Below are 18,336 nucleotides of genomic sequence, written 5' to 3'. Positions count from 1 at the left end.
CCTCGTATCATCTTCGTTCATCACCATGGAAACCATTCCCTAAACACCTTTTAGAAACAGTTTAGCCTTAAAAGCCACATCTCACTGCCGCTGCTTCTGCCGCTGCCGGTTTGAAAGACAATTGATTTTGAATGGCTGAAGGGGAGCCGCCATGTTGTTTTTGGAGTGACTTCCCCTGCTTGTTTCCCTTTTTTTTTTTTTGTCTCTTGTTTCAATTTGTCTCTGGGCGCAGTCAAAAGGTCAGCTTGAAAGATCGTGTCTTCTCCAGCCCCCGAGGTGCCGCCACGAAAGGTAAAGGTTCCCCTCAGGCTCCTGGTGTCCAGAGATCCCCCAGTGCAGACCAGAGCATTGAAGACAGCCCAAGCAAAGTGCCTAAGAGCTGGAGCTTTGGAGACCGGAGCCGAGCTCGCCAAGCCTTCCGTATTAAGGGAGCCGCGTCTCGCCAAAACTCGGAAGGTGAGGGCAGAGGAAGGTCAGTGAAAAACCTGGGCTGGATTTGCACAGGGCACTTGGATTGAAGCGTACAACTATTTATTGATTTTTTAAAAAATTTTTGTCCTATTTTTTACAGTACTTTTTAGACAAACATTGTCTCCCAGAGTGGCTCATTCCTTTGGATTGCCCCCAGAACAAACCCCCATTTACCTTACTGGCAGAGTCTAGCAACTGTTACCCTGCACATGCCTGATCTCGTCTGATCTCAGAAGCTAAGCAGGGTCAGGCCTGGTTAGTACTTGGATGGGAGACCGCCTGGGAATACTGGGTGCTGTAGGCTTATACCATAGTCTTTCCAGACTGAAGGTTGCCAACCATCAGAGTGATAACTGACTGCCCTGGCACCTGGGGCAGTGAGGTCATGTCACATGACATTGTGACATCACCTCCAGATTTTCCCCAGCGGAGGGGGTGCTTGTTATGGCCGCTACGCGTGCCCCGTTCCTTCTCTGTGGAGGCTGGGGGCCTCTAGAGGAGAAAGAGCAGGGTGCGCGAAGCGGCTGCAGAGAGTGCCCCCTTTTCCAGGAAGAATCCAGAAGCAATTGCCTTGTGCAGCTTGCTGCTTCGCGCACCCCGCTCTCTCCCCACAGGGAGAAGGAACAGGGCGCATGAAGCTGCCAGCACCTCCTCTGTAACTAGAGCCTGGGGGCAGTCATGCGCCCCCAATTGATGGAGCACTCAGGGCTGGTGCCCCTCAGGCTCTGCCCTCGTTACGGGTCTGCATTTGCCCAGAGGACTGAGTCCTGAATAAAATTCTCTTCCCTCTTATTCCCTGGCCGTAGAACTTCCCAGCAGCTTGTTACCATATACAGTGAGTTGCTGCTTCACCGTTCCTCTGAATGGCAGTTAGAAAAGGTGGTAAACCCTTTCGCAACTGCCAGCCGCCCCCCATCCAAAACTTTCTCAGGTAACCCACACATTTAAACAATTAAAACATCAGAAACATACAGAAAGGAATTTATTTATTTATTTGATTTATATTCCGCCTTTCTCCCCGAAGGGCACCCAAGGCGGCGAACAATCAAATTTAAAATACAAAACAAAGTAAAATACAATAAACATTAAAAATAAAAGAACATTTAAAAACAATTAAAACATCATTTCAACATTTCTCTAACATCCCCCCCTTTACCTTCCTTCTCTTGAGTTGAGTATAATCCATAGCCTTGAAGAATGGTTTTTTCACAACAGCTTGATAAAGCCAGAACAAAGTAGGGACTTGTATAAAGGCATCTGATGTGATCCAGTTAGGACCAGGCTGAACTTCCCTCATTGCTGATATTGTTGCTTGATGAAAGTGGTGCAGATACCCTCGTGGCCCTTACTGACGGAAATATTCTAGGATTCGTTCTCTGACGCAATGCTGAACAGTCATAAAGCCTTTAGATTTTCAAAATGCAGGCTTTTATTTACAGCTATTTACAGATTAGAAACAGATTCCGATCCAGGTTGGACACAGAAATTTTACCCCTTGGTGGTTCCTTTGTTTCTCAGAGAACCACACCCTGAACTTCTCAGTTATAGGGTGTATCAAACAACTTACTCATGTGATACCCATGTGACTTCCACTTCCTTATTGGGCATTCTATGACAGTTTGGTACATGGCTCCAGCCCTAATTAGGAAGTCACTTTGCCCTGCATCACAAAGATTCCTGGCCCACAACTCTGGTTACATAAGACCCTGGAATTTCCCTTTTGGGAAAACTATGACGTGCATGTTCTTTTGTGCAGGTCAACTTGATATAATGGCTTTCCTATCCTGTTTTTAACAGAAACACTAGTCCTGGTTTTGGCTCTAATTTCAGTTGTTTTTCTCATCTGAGAGAAGTTAGGGTAACCCTTTTAAAATATCTATCATTATTCCTCTGGCCAGTGCCCTCCTTCCCTTGCTTCTGCAGTCGCATGACAAGTGCCTATTGGAGCAGTGTTATATCAGGCAGAGTCAGGAAACCGCTGCAGTTACCAGTGACTGAGACCTGGCTGGTCTTTCCCTCACTGTGATGTACTGTGGTCAAACGTATTATGAGGCCATTTGATATCTTTGCAGTTTCTGGAGGAGAAACTCTGGAAAATGGTACCTGTGAATGCAATACCCTCCCTGCCTCCTTCCTGACACCTGTGTGAACTTATCGGCCATGGTGGGTGCCCGCTCTCTGTCATCGCGCAGACCCAGGCCGTGCTCACAGCTGTTGCGTTTCCAAGAGCCGTAAAGCTTTTTATGTTGCTAGAACCCTTGTTCTGGTGGTGTAAATGGCCCATAGGTTTGGGCCATAAATCCATCTCACAGTACAAGCCCAGGGGTACGATGAAATTGTAATACTAGCACAACAGGCCAACAACTGTTGAAAGAGGACAATTTCCGCTGCCTGGTGTGGTGGAAGGCATTCAGGGAGTGTTATGGATTTTGTATAAGTGTATAGCCACTTGTGCATGACTTTTCCATATCCCCTGCGTGCAGTCCTGGGAATTTTATACTTCCGCTCTTCTGCGACAACGCGAGGTTGCAGTGCTTTCATTAGTAGTGCTTTCTGTCTGTCTTTCCTAGAAGCAAATTTCCCCGGAGAGGATATGCCCGATGAAAACAAGAGCTGCAACCTTGAATTTGTGACCGAAGACCTGACACCTGGCCTTAAAGTCAGCATCAGGGCAGTGTGGTAAGGGTGGATAAGGAGGGATATGTGAACGTTGTAGGGAAAGGAATGACCACAATAATATTATTCATAAGAATTATACCACTCTGTGTGTGTGTGTGTGTGTGTGTGTGTGTGTTGCTGCCTATGGAAGAGAGGAGTTTTTCCTCACTGCTACATTTTTCTATGGAAAAAATAATGATTTACAGCCCAATCCTGAGCTGCCCAGGGCGCCCAGCCTTGGCAGCACTGAGAACAGCTACTGCTGAATCCTGCGTGCCTCGGGCTACCACAGGCGGCGCCCCGGGAGAAGGAGACTTTCATCCCCTTCTCCCGGGTAAGGGAAGCAGCCCCTCAATGGGGCTACTCACTTTAAAAGTAAAGCCGTTCGTGTAGGGCGCTGAGCCCTCCACAAACAGACAGGATCCAGTGGAGCGCTGCTGCGCCAGCCCCACCTCCTACCTCCCTTCTCCCTCCCCCCGGCATGCCTCCCACCCGCCCTCTTCCCACCCCCCCATCATGGCTCCTGTCTGCCCTCTCTCCACTCTCCCCACGCCTCTCCCCTTCCCGGAATGCTTCTTCCCCACCCCTGCGGCTCAGCAGTCCGTGAGACTGCCAAGCGGCAGAGGCTAGGTGCCCGCCCCACACTAGCCCGGCGCTAGCTCAGCACCAGCCAGTACTGGGCTAACACAGGCAGTAGCCCAGCGCTGGCCCAGCACCAGTTGATGGTGGGCTAACATGGGCGGTAGCCTGGCGGTGAGGCTCGCAAATGTGCCGTAAGGCACGTTTGTGACAGTGCATGTCGGCCTGCAGCTGCGGCACCGAGCCCAGGATTGGGCTCTTACTCTACATAAGTGGTTTATTGATTTTTTCCCCCCTTGTCAAATACTCGAGTTCAAATACGTTTTGCCATTGGAAAAACTGTTGAAATATTTATACAGTGTGTAAAATTAACACGACAGCTTTATTTAGCTTCATTTACTAAATATAAATCCCATAAATATAAGGCAGGAGGTCTGGTCTAGAGGGTAGAGCTTCCGTTTGCCTGAAGATAGCATCCGAAGGTCGCCAGTTCGAGGCCACCAGCACCGTGAACGGCGAGACCTTGAAGCAGCTGACAAGCCTAGCAGAGTTATGCCGAGTTATTCCACCTGCTCTTTGGCCGCTGTCAGCCTGTGTGGGAGGAAAATGGAGGCCAGAATGTGATACCAGATCATAAAAGATCCATCTGAAATGTTGTGGTTCTTGAAAGACAGAACCTGCTTCAATTGTAAAAATCCCTATTGGGATTTAGTATAGCCTGCCTATGTAAACCGCCTTGAATTAAAGTCTGAGGAGAAATCTGACAACCAAGAAAGGTGGTATATAAATTCTGATGACCAAGAAAGGCAGTATATAAATACCTGTATTATTATTATTATTAATATTAATATTGATATTGATATTGATATTGATATTGATATTGATAATATTAATAATAATAATAATAATAAACATGCTAAATTGCTATAAATCAGTCAATTTACGGCACTGGCAAATTTTACAATTCAGACTATTTTTTTTTTCTCCTACAAACCCACTTCTTGGATTTCACATTTAAATAAAAACAGGGGGTGGGGAGGAAGGTTTGCTTCATAATAATAATAAGTTTCATAAAAATAAGTGTGTACACTATATGGTTTATTAAAATTATTATTAAGAATATTCATTTTATTTATTTACTAAATTTATACCCCGCCTTATCTCCCCAAAGGGCATTCTAAACCACTTTTCAACAAAAGAAGCCAGAAAGCTGTTTAGCTGAAAGCTAAATAAATAGTTTTCATTCAAAGAAAAAGTCCTCTTTGGCTGAGGAAGAAAAGTGAAAGAAAAAGTAAGCTTTTTTAGCTGGGATAGGTGAGTAGGACCCCTCAATAGCTAAACTACATGAGCTGATAGTCTTCAGTTTATCTCTGTGATTCATCTCAGTTGACAGCCTTTCTTCATGGAAGGAAGAACTTGAAGTAGAATGCACTGTATGATCATACGTGCTCCATACATGCTTAGTTTATGTTTAGTTTATTAGTTTTATTATTAGTTTATTATAGCTTATTTCACCTTTCTAACAATGCATTCAAGGCAGCTAACACTAAAGAGTATAAAATTAATACAAGCACCACAAAAACACAATTAAAAGTAGTACCAAAAATGCAGTACGTTTAAGAGCACTTAGGATCACAGATCAAAGAGGGAATATATCAGAGAGGAAGCCAGGATAGTGTAGTGATTCTGGTGTTGGACTTAAACCTGTAAGATCCAGGTTCAAATCCCTGCTCAGCCACGAAGCTTCCTGGGTGACACTGGGGCAGTCACTGTCTCTCAGCAGAGCCAATCTCGCATGGTTGTTGTGAGGTCAAAAGGATGGTAGGAGCTGTGGACACCACGCTAAGCTCCTTAGAGGAAGGGCAGTGTTAAAAAAAAAATGAAATGTGAATTCTTCACATTTCTTTCCATAAATATGAATATTTCTAAAAATGTTGTTGGATATTCCCCTGGGGGCTGGGGTTAAGAATAGGCCCTTAGTTTGGCTGTACTTGTTGTAAGAGGCGACTAAACAGCCACCGGGTTGATGGGACTAGGAAAACTCTGATCCCAAAGCTTCACTGCCTTGTGGCTACATCCAGTTAGGGAAAAGGCTTTAGGAGTCAACCTTGAGGCAAAATCTGGAGCCGGAGTCCCTGAGGCAGTTCATGGCTGAACTGAACACAGTCACGTTCTGGCAACTTCTGTGACGCTGCTGGAACCAACCGTATTGGTCTCTGCCTTTCCCTTGGACCATTTCAGCGACGTGGAGAGGGGGGATTTGCTGCATGGGTAACAGTCTATCCTCCATAACTACTTTACCCAGGCTTCGCGCACTGGAGAGAACAGTGTTCGAGAACATTATTTAGAGCGCGATACCATAGTCTTCCGAGACTGAAGGATGCCGACAACGTTGGAATAAAATGGATTTCAATGTGCTTTTCCTTTTTAAAAAAAAGTCCCTGGCATGCGATATGAACCATGCTTAGTCATGGATGCTTGCAGTGTGTATACCACTGCTCTAAATTCCAGCCTCAGCAGCATCCTCTTTAGAGATTAGAGCAGGGCTTTTCAAACTGCGGCATTGCGACGCCCCAGCCTGTGAGCCCTGGCTGCTTTCCCCTTAAGGGGCGGGGGGAACACAGTGACACGATCCCCAGGATCGCATTGCTCAGGGGGCTGCAGGGACTGGCATTTACTTACCAGTCCCTGCAGCAGCCTCCTGGGGGTGCGGGGAGCCCTGCGCGAGCATCAGCAGGGCTCCCCAGGTCTTGAAAAGTGAAAGCGGCGCAGCGATCGTGCTCCACTTCCGGTTTTGCTGCGCTTTCACTTTTCAAGACCTGGGGAGCCTTGCAGACACTCGCACAGGTCCTTCCGCACCCCAGGAAGGCTGCTGCAGGGACTGGTGAGTGCAGCCCAGTCCCTGCAGCCCCCTGAGCGACACGATCCTGGGGATCGCGTTGCTGCCTCCCCCAGCCCTTGCAAAAACTTACTGTGGTTCAAACTCTCCCTGAAAACCACTGGATTCTACAGGCTGCGATGGCTCTGATGGCGAGTGGGAGGGGCCACTTACATGGTACATTGTGGCACCTGCAGGTCTTACGGCACTGTCCCTACTGTAGCTATGTCACTAAGTGCAAGTGAACAAATGGGGTAGGTGTAGATTTGTGTGGAGCAGAATGGTGTGTGTGTGTGTGTGTGTGTGTCTGTGAGAGAGATGATAAAGGAAAAAAACACAGTACTCACGTTATTGCAAATGTCCATTTGTCAGCCTCTTTCTTCTTTTCTTCTTTAGTATTATGAGATTTCTGGTTTCCAAGCGGAAGTTCAAGGAGAGCCTGAGGCCCTACGATGTAATGGACGTCATTGAGCAGTACTCAGCCGGACATCTGGACATGCTTTCCAGGATCAAAAACCTTCAATCCAGGCAAGAACCTCCCCTCTTTCAATGTTCTGCTTTCTACTATCCATTGGGCAAAAGTTTTCATGACAATTGTCAGCAAACTTTTCCTTTTTTTCCTTGAGGAAAGCCATACTAAGGCTACTTAAATTGCAGTTGTAAATAGTATGTTATAAGCATGGGTCTCAGACCATCTCTTCAGTTTGATTATTCTCAGTGGGTATGACAGCCAGTGAGTTTTGTGTAGGAGTTCCACCTTGCCTCTTTAGTTACTTTCAAAATGGCAGCCAACCATCTAATGCAGGAAAGTAGTTGCCTACATGGTCTACTGTTGGCAACCTTCAGTCTTGAAAGACTCTGGTATCGCGCTCTGAATGGTGGTTCTGGCACAGCGTCTAGTATGGCTGAAGAGGCCAATTCGGGAGTGACAATCCCTTTCACACTGGGAGCAAGTGCAGTCTGTCCCTGGTCCGTCTCCCTGGCTGTGGGCCTTCCTTCTTTGCCTCTTTGCCTCAGACTGTTGGGCAAGTGTCTCTCAAACTGGAAGAGGCCATGCTGCACAGCCTGCCTTCAAGTGGGCTGCTCAGAGGCCAGGGTTTCCCACCTGTTGAGCTCCATTCCATGGTCCATGGAACCATGGACCTGTGATCATGGACCTTGGGGGTCTACTGTGATCCCAAGATTAATATGTAAAGACAGTCAGAAAAAGCTAATTTTCACTTAAAAGTACTGCTTTGAAAATATGGCATCTAAAAATTCCCCTTGAGTTCTGTGTATGACCAAGAGATAGAGAAAAGAGAATCATCAATTTACCTGCCCTCTCCAACTGCAACCATGTACCAACTTGCTGATTGTAGTACACATGAAAGCAACTTGGGTAGACATGTGGTTTGTTTCATCTTACGAAACAGGAAGGTGCAGTTTTACCACATTTCAGCTCCAGGAGGAGGAGAATGGCAGCTTTCCACTCACCAGCTGGCATGACTCTACAAATGACCAGCTGTTGACATGCCTGTAATAAGGCATCACTCAGGAAATAGTTGGCTGTCTTCACCCAATATAGCTGAAGCTGAACTTCAGCCGAGTCTGAAACTGCACATTACAGGAGGTCTGAGAGGTTCCTGAAGCCAACATCAGCCTGGGCAGAGGAGGGATGGGCAGGAAGGAAATGCTGAACCCTCTATTAGTCTTTGAGTTCAAAATCACATTCTCCAAGCTACTTTTTCACCCAAAGGGCAAATAACCAGAAATCTCATCTCTCCCACAGCTGGCAAACCAGGTTTTATGGAGGGTGACTGAGCAGCATACAATTAAAGAAAAGTCCATCATGGGTTAAAAGTCATGATGTGTCTGTGCCACCTCCTGATTTCAGAAATGGGCTATGTCAGAATGCCAGATGCAAGGGAGGGCACCAGGATGCAGGTCTCTTGTTGTCTGGTGTGCTCACTGGGGCATTTGGTGGGCCGCTGTGAGATACAGGAAGCTGGACTAGATGGGCCTATGGCCTGATCCAGCAGGGCTGTTCTTATGTTCTTAAAAATAAAAATCACAAGATTGCAGCTTGTGCAGTCTGATATGGGTTTAAATGAAAACATGGAGAAAGGAAGTATTGAACTCTGTGTGACGTGTTTTGTGCCAGAGACAGCTTACAGCAGTTGTGACACCAACTACCTGATGGCAATATTTTAAATTTGGGGAGTGTTCATGCGCACATTCTCCTTCATTTCTCATGATATCTGTTCACAAAAGCAGTGAAGTTTGCCATGACATTATTCTTTGATGTATCATGTTTCTGTCTATTGTCCCATCCCATCCATGGATGTGTTTGCCTCCTTCAAATCCTGTGTTTTCCCAAACTGGCTGAGGATATGTGCCGTGTCTCATGAGAGTAAGGCGTCTGCGTCTCCAGTGGGATGTTGTCATAAACTTTCCAGCTTGTCTAGCATGTGTTGGCTTTTTGAATGGAAGAAGCAATTCCTTTGTTGCTTAAACTTCTGACATCTTTCCATTACCTGGGTAAAATTTGGTGTTCTCGCAAACGATCAAGTGATATGATTACTACCTTCTGTTCGGAGTGGAATCTAATTTTCAACTTTCTCCTCTTTCTCCCTGTCTTTTGCGTTTTTCTTTCCGATCAACTTTTTCTCCTACGTGTTGCTTCATTATGCGTTTTGCTGGTGTCTTTTTTCTTCTCATTTATTTTCGCCAGGATAGAAATGATTGTCGGTCCCCCGCCCCCTTCAACTCCCCGGCATAAGAAGTACCCAACCAAAGGATCGCCCCAATACTCGCCTAGGTTAGGATTTGCAAAAATGCCTCTTGTTTCTGAATCTTTCATTTGCTTCCTGTCAAACCCCTTTCATGCCACGTTAAATGACGGTATTTGCCACGCGCTGCTTAACACACATCGCACCGAATGGCTTGCTCTCCTGGATATGCTTAAACTTTTACTTTTACAGACACCGAAGGCAGGCCTTCACAGCAGTGCAAACTTGGAAATGGCAAAATGGCACTTAACCACTCATCTGTTCTCCTTTGATGAAACATTCAAGCCTCCTTTGGCTTTTATGCTTGGAATGGTAAAAGTCATGGTGCCCTATTGCTGAAATGTCAGTCTCCCTGCTAAAGGGCCTTTATAACAATGATAGCCATTTCCTTCTAATAGAGAGAACAAACGTTTGCCCCTACTGACTAAAATACAATGGCAATGATGTTAAAATGCATGCGGAAAGCTTTTAACTAATTGAAGGCCCGTGGCTTATGCACAGAGAGGGGCTGAGAGCCATCAACTCTAGGTTGTATGTGGAACTCCACATGCAGCGCTATGGGGTTCATTCATTTCAATCAACCAGGGAGAACTCAATGCATATTTACCCTACACTCATAGAGAGTTTTCCTTAATAGAGAAAACGCACTGCACATGATCCTGTGATCATGCCCATCACATTCTTTGCACCATTTAGCTGAGGTGGTTGTCATCCTTCCTCCACATTATATGAGAGCAGTGGCATCCAAACTCTATTCCTGGGAACCCTTGGGTACCTTGGAAGCTCATCAGAGGCTGTTTAGTGATAAGGTCCATAATAGTAAACAAGCTTCCTACCCACTACCCACTTCTACCCACTTCTATCAATTGTACCCTATCAGCTGGGGATATGTAGTGGTTGGCAACCTTCAGTCTCGAAAGACTATGGTATAAGCCTACAGCACCCGGTATTCCCAGGCAGTCTCCCATCCAAGTACTAACCAGGCCTGACCCTGCTTAGCTTCTGAGATCAGATGAGATCAGGCATGTGCAGGGTAGGGATATGTAGAGCTAATGACATTGGAGAGGGGCGAAATCTTTTCCCTCCATGTCGTTTTCCCAATTTGAATCTTTCTTTCCCTAGCAGCTGCTGTTGCCCTACACAAGAGTGCATACAGGTTCCATATGGGTACCTGTTCCACCTCTTTCTTTAAGCAGATAGCAACTTAAAGGGGGCATTTGTATTGGGAAAATGGCATGGCAGGGAGGCTTAATCCTCCATCTCTTGCAATTGATTACCCTCCTCCAACCATTTTTGCATTTTTTTAAAAAGCAGAAAATCAAGTCGTAGCCCTCTCGCTATCTAGTTTTGCCCTATGTCTGGGTAGAAGAATACATACATGGTGGGATTGTTTCAGTGGAGATAAATTTAACAGCAGTAAAAACATTTTCATCTCAGTAGATCCCCTGAGATGAGCCCATGGATCATGGTTATGACATGTTATACAACACTGATTAAAAATGTAAAATGCAAAATTATGGGTGAGATACAATCCAAGAAAGCATTTTTTACGTGCTGTTGATTTCAGAGGAGGGAGAGTTAAGCGCATGGAAACCAACAGAACTTGAAAATGCTTTTTGTGGGTGGCCTGTGCTTGGCCTGTTCCCAAAATAGTATTATAATATTAATAATTTGCATAGCAAATTTAAAATGCAGAATGTTGTACATTTCCCCCCTCCTCTTGTTTGTCCCTACAGGAAAATCCTGAAATACATGTTACACCTTGGCAAACTCAGGTTACTCTATACACTATCAATACACTAATCAGCAGGTCTGTGCTTGCCTCTGCGCTGCCTGAACTCACCACCAACTCTGTTTGTGCCTGCCCTTGCACACCCTTCTTATGGAGGGTGGGAGGGTGAATGAGCAGGTGCATTTCCATCCTCCCTCCGTGCCTTTACTTACAAAGTTCACTGCACGCCACTCCCTTGGTCCCTGCCTCTCCTCTTTGAAATGAACAGGTGCTGAGGATGCTGGGAACCCAACATCCCCAGTTCACACTCATTACAACCAAAGAGAAGCAAAGTGATGTGGAGCCGTGGCAGCTGTCTTCTCCTCTACTTCTTCATCCAGTGCCACTGGAGGGAGGACTGCTGCTGCTGTGCTGTTGCTCCCGCCATGTTAGAAGAGGACCAGAATGCCTAGTGAAGTGTTAGGCACATCTTGGCCCTGCCCTCCAGGGGTGCTGCTCCAAGTGGCCTCGTGATTGGGCTGTCCCTGTTAATCAGCAATCCACACCCAGTTGTTGTTCACGCTGCATGTTCAAGTGTACAGTCAAAACATCAGGCAGCCTGTTGGGCAGTAGGCCAACCAGCCTGTGCAGTGTCCAGCGCAGGGTTGGAGGTGGCTGCTGCACAACTCAGAATAAGGGGATTTATTTCCCCTTCTTCTAAATTGCTGGTGCAGATCTGAGAGCCCAGTGTAATACTGGGCTGCTCGGGAGGGGGTTAGAATCTGGCCTAAGTGCCGGAGAGCAGTCCCACCCCCCCTCCCAGGCCTGGTTCGCCCACCAGCCTGTCCACTGCCTGTCCTTACCCTGCCATGATGCACTCCTGGTCTGCCCTCTCTGCCCCCCCCCCCACTGCGCACCCTCAGCTGGCACAACCTTACCTGTCACTGGTCTGGATCTGGCAGAGCAGACCGGAACATGTCCTTCTGCCTGCATGGCCTGCCCCCGAAGGAACACGCCTTCCTAGGCCGGTGCAAGGGACTTGCACTGACCCATCGAGCACTGTGGATTGTGCTCTTAGCTCCAAGTCTAAAAAATGCAATGTGCTAATCAACGCTTTATCCTCCATTTTGCAAACAGTGTATTGAAAGCGAAAGTGCATGACTCTTTGTAAACCATAAGAAGAGCCTTGCTGGATAAGGCCCCAGAGGCCCATCTAGTCCAGGAAACCTGCAAGCAGAAGAGGAAGGCATACTGTTCTCTCACCACTGTTCCCCTGCACAGTGCCACTTAACCTAGAGGTAGTGCATAGCCACCATCACTAGCAGACATTGACTAGTAGCCATTCCTCTGTGAATTTGTCAATCGCCTTTCAAAGCCCTCCAAGCTAGCGGTCATTACCACGTCTTGTGGCAGCAAATTATACTGAGCGACAAGACAAAAGGCCTCCTTTTGTCTGTCGTAAATCTTCTACTAACCACTGAGTCCCCTAACTGAGCTAGAATTCCAATTCAGACCCTAAGTCGTGGTCACTGGGTCCACACAATGAATTGCAAGGATGCAGTGAGCACTAAACTGAAGGGTCATAGTTCAATGACAGAGCACCTGTTTTGCACAATGAAGGTCTCGGCTGCAGTCCCTGGCAGCATCTCTGGATAGGGTTGGGAAAGTTCGTATCCGAAACCCTGGAGAACTGCTGTCAATCAGTATTGGCAGTGCTGAGCTAGTCTGAGCAGGGATCTTGGTTTGGTTGGCAACCTTCAGTCTCGAAAGACTATGGCATAAGCCTACAGCACCTGGGATCTGATTTGATACAATAATAATAATAATACAGGTATTTATATACCGCCTTTCTTGGTCTTTATTCAAGACTTTATTCAAGGCGGTTTACATAGGCAGGCTATTTAAATCCCCGTAGGGATTTTTACAGTTGAAAGAAGGTTCTATCTTTCAAGAACCACAACATTCAGATGTTTCTTTCTGATCTGGTTTCACATTCTGGCCTCCATCCTCCCACGCTCAGAGCAGATGGAATAACTCGGCTCAGCTTGTAAGCTGCTTCAAGGTCGCACTGTGCCGGTGGCTTCGAACTGTCGACCTTGTGGTGTTATCTTCAGGCAAATGGAGGCTCTACCCTCTAGACCAGACCTCCTGCCCTACAAGGCAGACTTACAGACCTACAAGGCAGCTTTATGTATTTATTCCAGATATTCTGCTAACTATTGCAGGCTCTATCAAGCACTTGTCCATGTGTACTTGCATCCAGCTTATGTTTGTCTATAGACACTGAGAAGTTCAGCACAGACTACCATTGAAGGGAAAACCTTCAGTATAGAGGTTGGATGGATGATGGAAAACCTCTAGATGTGCCACTGTGTTATTCATCTCTTCTTCATGTGCCCAAGGGAGCCTGGATTTGTGTTCTTCAAATGGCAGCCCAAGTTGCCATTACTATGGTAATGAATTTTGAGAAAGGCAGTATCGAAAGGAGATTTGGATATATAGTTGGTAGATGGGTGGCAGGAGATCTGCTGTTCAAGTAGAAAAGTCTCAAATTCTAATGGGTACTTTGACAACCCTACTGGTACTGTTTGTCTGGTACTTTGACAACCTTAAAGAAGCCCTTTGGAAGACTAATATGCAATATTAGTAATATTGGCCATAGATAGAACAAATCCTGTTTACATCTGAGCAGTTCTGGTATTTCAATGGCATTCCTTGCTAAGATCAGTGGATTGTAACCTTCTAGCTGACCTTTTCACGAATAGGAATAGACTGGTGTCCATGACACCAAAAATGTGATCACACCACAGCTTAGAAATACGATGATGGAGAAGGGAGGTAACAAGAAACTTTTCAAAGTTCCTATTATGAAAGGAAGCAATAATAAATTACTTCGTATTTATTTTAATTGACAGCACACTCTAACCCTAATGTGAAAGAATACATTACCTAGTCTCATTCATTGTCACTGAAATCCCCGCAAGGTATGTCCACTATTCCCTTTCTGCAAATAGGAATTTATTTATTTTATGCTCCACCATTCAATACACATATTTTCAGGTTAGCTTACAATTTAAAAAAAAAACCCCAAAATTAAAACAACATTCTTAAAAACAAAAGCAGTCTAAAAATATCTGATGAACTAAATGTTAAAGCAGCATAAAACATAACACAAATAATAAGTTATAGTGGGAAAATAAAAAAAGTCTTTGCCTGGCAGCAAAAAGATATGAGAGTGGGCACCAGGCAAATCTCTTTGGCAAGTGTGCTTCATAGTTTGGATTCCACAGCCAAGAAAGTTCTCTCCCCAGTTTTCATCCATCTCATTTGAGACAATGGGGTTACCCGGAAGAGGGCTTCCATTGATGATCTAAACTTAAGGCAAAAGTACATGTCTAGAAATATTGCATGGTACAGACCTCCTAGGACTGTACTGTTTCAGACTACTGATGGGAGATCACAAAACCAAATGCTTCCCTTCTTCAAAACCTCCCTGTCCTTGAAAAACTTGTATTTAAGGACTCTAGCCTAGAACTCTCCGTGATGTGTTAGTTCTCCAGAGAGAGGGATGAGGGACAGATCTTGGTTGAGGAAGCAGGCAGTCTCCCAGTTGCATTCTAAAGAAGTACAATCAGAGGAGAAGTAGTTCTCAGTGGCATAGCTGGAGGGGGTGCAAAGCACTAAGTTTTGCAGGTGCCTGGATATGCCGTGCAAGTGACCCCTCCTCTTCAGAGCCATTCCGGGCAGTGGGAGCAAAATGGAGGTGAACGCCGTCCGGAATGGCTCGGAAGGGGAGAGGGGAAGCTGCTTGCACGATGTGTTCAGGGACCTGCAAAACTTAATGCTTTGCACCCCCTCTAACTACGCCACTGGTAGTATTAAATGATTTATAGGAACATGTAACTCAGTTCTTAAAGTATGTCCAGACTGGTGGTTTTTCATGCAATTTGCTGCTGGCCTTTGTCATTCTGAGTGGCACAGCCAGGAGCAGACACATTGTCAGTGATACCTTCCAAATATTTGTAACCAGTCTGAGGGCAAGTAGCCAGTCATGTGACACGGATGAAGGGGGTTGGCAACAGTGCCTGGATTGTGCTCAAAAGGCCATGTGAACATGATTTCCAAACTCTTCATTTTTGAAATTCATTTCTCCCTCTTTTCTTCACCCTCTTTTCTTTTTTTGCTTCATTTGAGCTGTTTTCATCTTTGCTGTCTGCCTCTGGCCAGCGGGTGAACCTACAGACACCTCTTTGCATGTTTCCGAAAGCATGGAGCATAATGAAGCATGGGAAAAAGTGCACCGTGGCAGAGCTAAGAGTTTTATATTTTTCTTTCAATATTATTTCAAGGAAGGAAAATTGTAGTTACAGATTATTCAGATATAGTGAAGGCTTTTTTCTGTCCCATGCTGAATGGGATAGAATGAATGGATCAAAACACAATTAGATACCATGGTTCTGCTGACTTTTTTCTATTAATCACTATTTATTAGAAAGTATTAATACATAGATAATTGACATAACTTGCAGTCGTACACCTTTTCTTCGGTGTGGTTAAGGTAAGCGGAAACCAATGGAAACTCCTATTAACATATCACAAAGTGAGCACCAGCAAAACTTGGTTACGTGTTCAGGGCTATACAGAGGTCATTCTCCCTTTTTTCTCCGAGGCATTCATGCAGGTTTCTTAGATGTAACATTTATGGCATATTGTTAGGGTTATCACCCCTGTTCAGAAGGGGTGCACTACTCATGCACTTTGGGGTCATGGACATGATTGGAAGCAAATCTCTGCGTTGTTGAGATCTTGGGCAAAGGTGTGCTATCAAGTGTAACTCAGCAGGGAGTTACATCTCAACTCCCTGATGAATGTATTTCTACATGTATGCAGTTACATGCTTGTCACGTTCACATGTTGCTTTTTAGGTGTAAATAAAAATGTCTTAATATGTTTACATCTTTAAAAACCCCATGATGTGTGCAAACGACCCTTCAGTGTAGAGCAGCCATTTTTTTTGATGGTTTTTCTTCTCATGGCACACTGACTTTTTGATCTTCTCTATAGTCTTCATCTCTTGTGATGTCACTTCTGGCTTCTGGGCTCTTTGGCTCTGCTTCTAGGGAAACTGTCTGTAGTAATGAATTCTGCCAGTGGAGGAAGAGGGACAGACAATTGGTTACTACCAGCAGTTACCCTAGAGCCACAGAACCTGGAAGAGTTTTTCAGCAATTTTCAGTTGCTGTTCTCCAACCTCCCATGGCACACCTGCGGACCTTTCATGGCACATCAGTTTGCCATTGCACACCACTTAAAAATTGCTGGTCTAGCGTACACCTCTTTGAAATACATGTGAGGTTTGCAAAGCAGACCAGAGAAGGCAGTGGCCATTTCTGCACCGAGTGCACAATGCAGTACACCCTGTAACTAGAAAGGAATTGGGGCTCAATCCTAACCAACTATCGAGCACTGACTTAGCCGCAATGCAGCCCCAAGGTAAGGTAACAAACATGCCCTTACCTTGAGGAGGCCCCCTTGACTGCCTCCCCACTGCAGGATGCAGTGAATGCCACATTGGCACAGCTATGTCAGTGCTAGAAAGTTGGTTAGGATTGTGCCCTCAGTGACACTGATGGGATATGTAATCACAGCTACTGAAAGACCAGTGAAATTAAGTTCAGAATGACAGTCACATTGGTTTTGATTGGACTTAAATCCAAGCTCATCACTGTTTTATAGATCCGGCTGAAAATTTGTTTGCATCTATGCATCTTCTGTAAGAGAAAGAAACTAATTGATCTTCCAACTTCTTTAGGTGCATATACTATGGTTTCTTGCTTTGTTTAGGAACATTCATCAGGTAGAAGTTTTCCTTAAAAGAACCACCCATCAGTACTTCAAAGGAAATAAGTCTATGTTACTTTGAATGCCCAAAATGCAAAGACTGTTGACATTTGCATGGGAATGTTGACAATCCCCCAGTTCATCTGCAGAATATCTAAAAGCACAAAGCTAGTTCAATCATTAGTATTGTCAACTTTCAATAGTAGAGCTTTAATACCAATATACATATATGTGGGATTGTCAGTGTCCCATTTCTTATAATTTACTGGGCTTCCTTGTGATGCAAGAGTGATACTTCTCCACCTTGCAGATGCTGCATGAGGCAGACTCCCCATGTTTTATTGACCTAGGAAACCGCCTTGTACTCAGTCAGACTACTGGGGAGTGTGGTTAAGAATGGTCTCTGAGTGGTAGCAGCTCTCTAAGGGCAAGACAGGGGTCTTTCCAGCTCTGCTGGGGGATTCCAGGGATCAAGCTTCTACATCTAGAGCATGTTCATGTTCTCTTCCACTGAACTATGGCCCCACCTCTCAAAATGGTGCTCAACTGCCATCCTCAAGGGAGATTTTATAGCTTCCCCTTAAAGAAAGGAGTGTAAGGTCCCACTGGTACAAACACCCCCTCTCTCTCCCACCATGATTTCGTTTATATACATGTTGATGTGCAATAATCCAGAGGCCCCAACAGGGCAATTTCTCTTCCTGAAGCAAGTGCCTCTGGCCAACAGCACAGAATGCACCCAAATCATATCATCTGTGTGATGAAAAGGGAGGCAACCTGCACCTCTCCCACATGAGTACCCAGGCAGTTGTGGGAAACAGGGGTGATTCCCTTGTGATTGTTGACAGTCTCCACACTTTGAACTCTTACTGTAACATAGATACCTTTAAAAGTCTAACCTTTGTCCAATGGAGGCACCTGTATGTTGGAAATGGCCTCTTGTCTCCCCCTTTTCCTTTAATTTTTTTTGTTACTGTGTAATTGAGATAGCACTCTTAATTTGCAAAGTGCTTTAAACCCTTTCGTCTTGCTAACCCCTTCTTCCCCTTCCTTTGTCTGTGCATTCAAACTCATAACTTTCTCTCTCTCTCTCATCCATCTCCTTCTGCATGGACCTGTCGCCTACACACTGCGGAACTGCATAAGAAGCATTGCTTTAGTTCGGCTCCAGACAACTAACTTGGTTTCAGACAGATTAACAGAGTTGATTTTTGGGGGGGGGGGGGGTTGTTATTCTTTACATCACTTGTGCACTCCTGGCGTATTATGCAAGGGTAAAATTGACCGGGGTTAATGGTTGAGGGATACAGCAAATAGCCTGCTCTTGGAGCAGAATGAAGATTACCCACTGTTTAATGTGGTTTGGCTGCAGTGGCGTAGCTAGAAAGGGTACAAAGCACTAAGCTTTGCAGGGAGCATCAGTGTAGCAT

At 45.4% G+C, this 18,336-nt stretch overlaps 1 protein-coding gene and 2 pseudogenes across 5 annotated transcripts in view; 2 read left to right on the top strand and 1 right to left on the bottom strand.

Annotated features, from left to right (window-relative positions):
- KCNQ2 (potassium voltage-gated channel subfamily Q member 2) overlaps positions 1-18,336 on the top strand; it is a 133,537-nt gene that overhangs the window by 106,194 nt on the left and 9,007 nt on the right. For 3 of the 5 annotated variants that reach the window (XM_066623295.1, XM_066623294.1, XM_066623293.1), the window contains 3 exons: positions 233-456; positions 3,042-3,150; positions 6,983-7,114. In XM_066623295.1, the coding sequence (XP_066479392.1) occupies positions 233-456; positions 3,042-3,150; positions 6,983-7,114 (465 nt within the window). Of the gene's footprint in view, positions 1-232; positions 457-3,041; positions 3,151-6,982; positions 7,115-9,296; positions 9,384-18,336 lie in introns of all 5 variants that reach the window. The other 2 variants (XM_066623292.1, XM_066623296.1) reach the window with 2 other exon arrangements.
- Positions 659-775, top strand: LOC136650552 (5S ribosomal RNA; annotated as a pseudogene).
- Positions 10,286-10,403, bottom strand: LOC136650495 (5S ribosomal RNA; annotated as a pseudogene).

This window comes from Tiliqua scincoides, chromosome 4 (assembly GCF_035046505.1).
Source record: "Tiliqua scincoides isolate rTilSci1 chromosome 4, rTilSci1.hap2, whole genome shotgun sequence".
NCBI lineage: Eukaryota > Metazoa > Chordata > Lepidosauria > Squamata > Scincidae > Tiliqua > Tiliqua scincoides.
The sequence above is the reverse complement of the archived record's forward strand: the minus strand, read 5'-3'. Positions and strand labels throughout refer to the sequence as shown.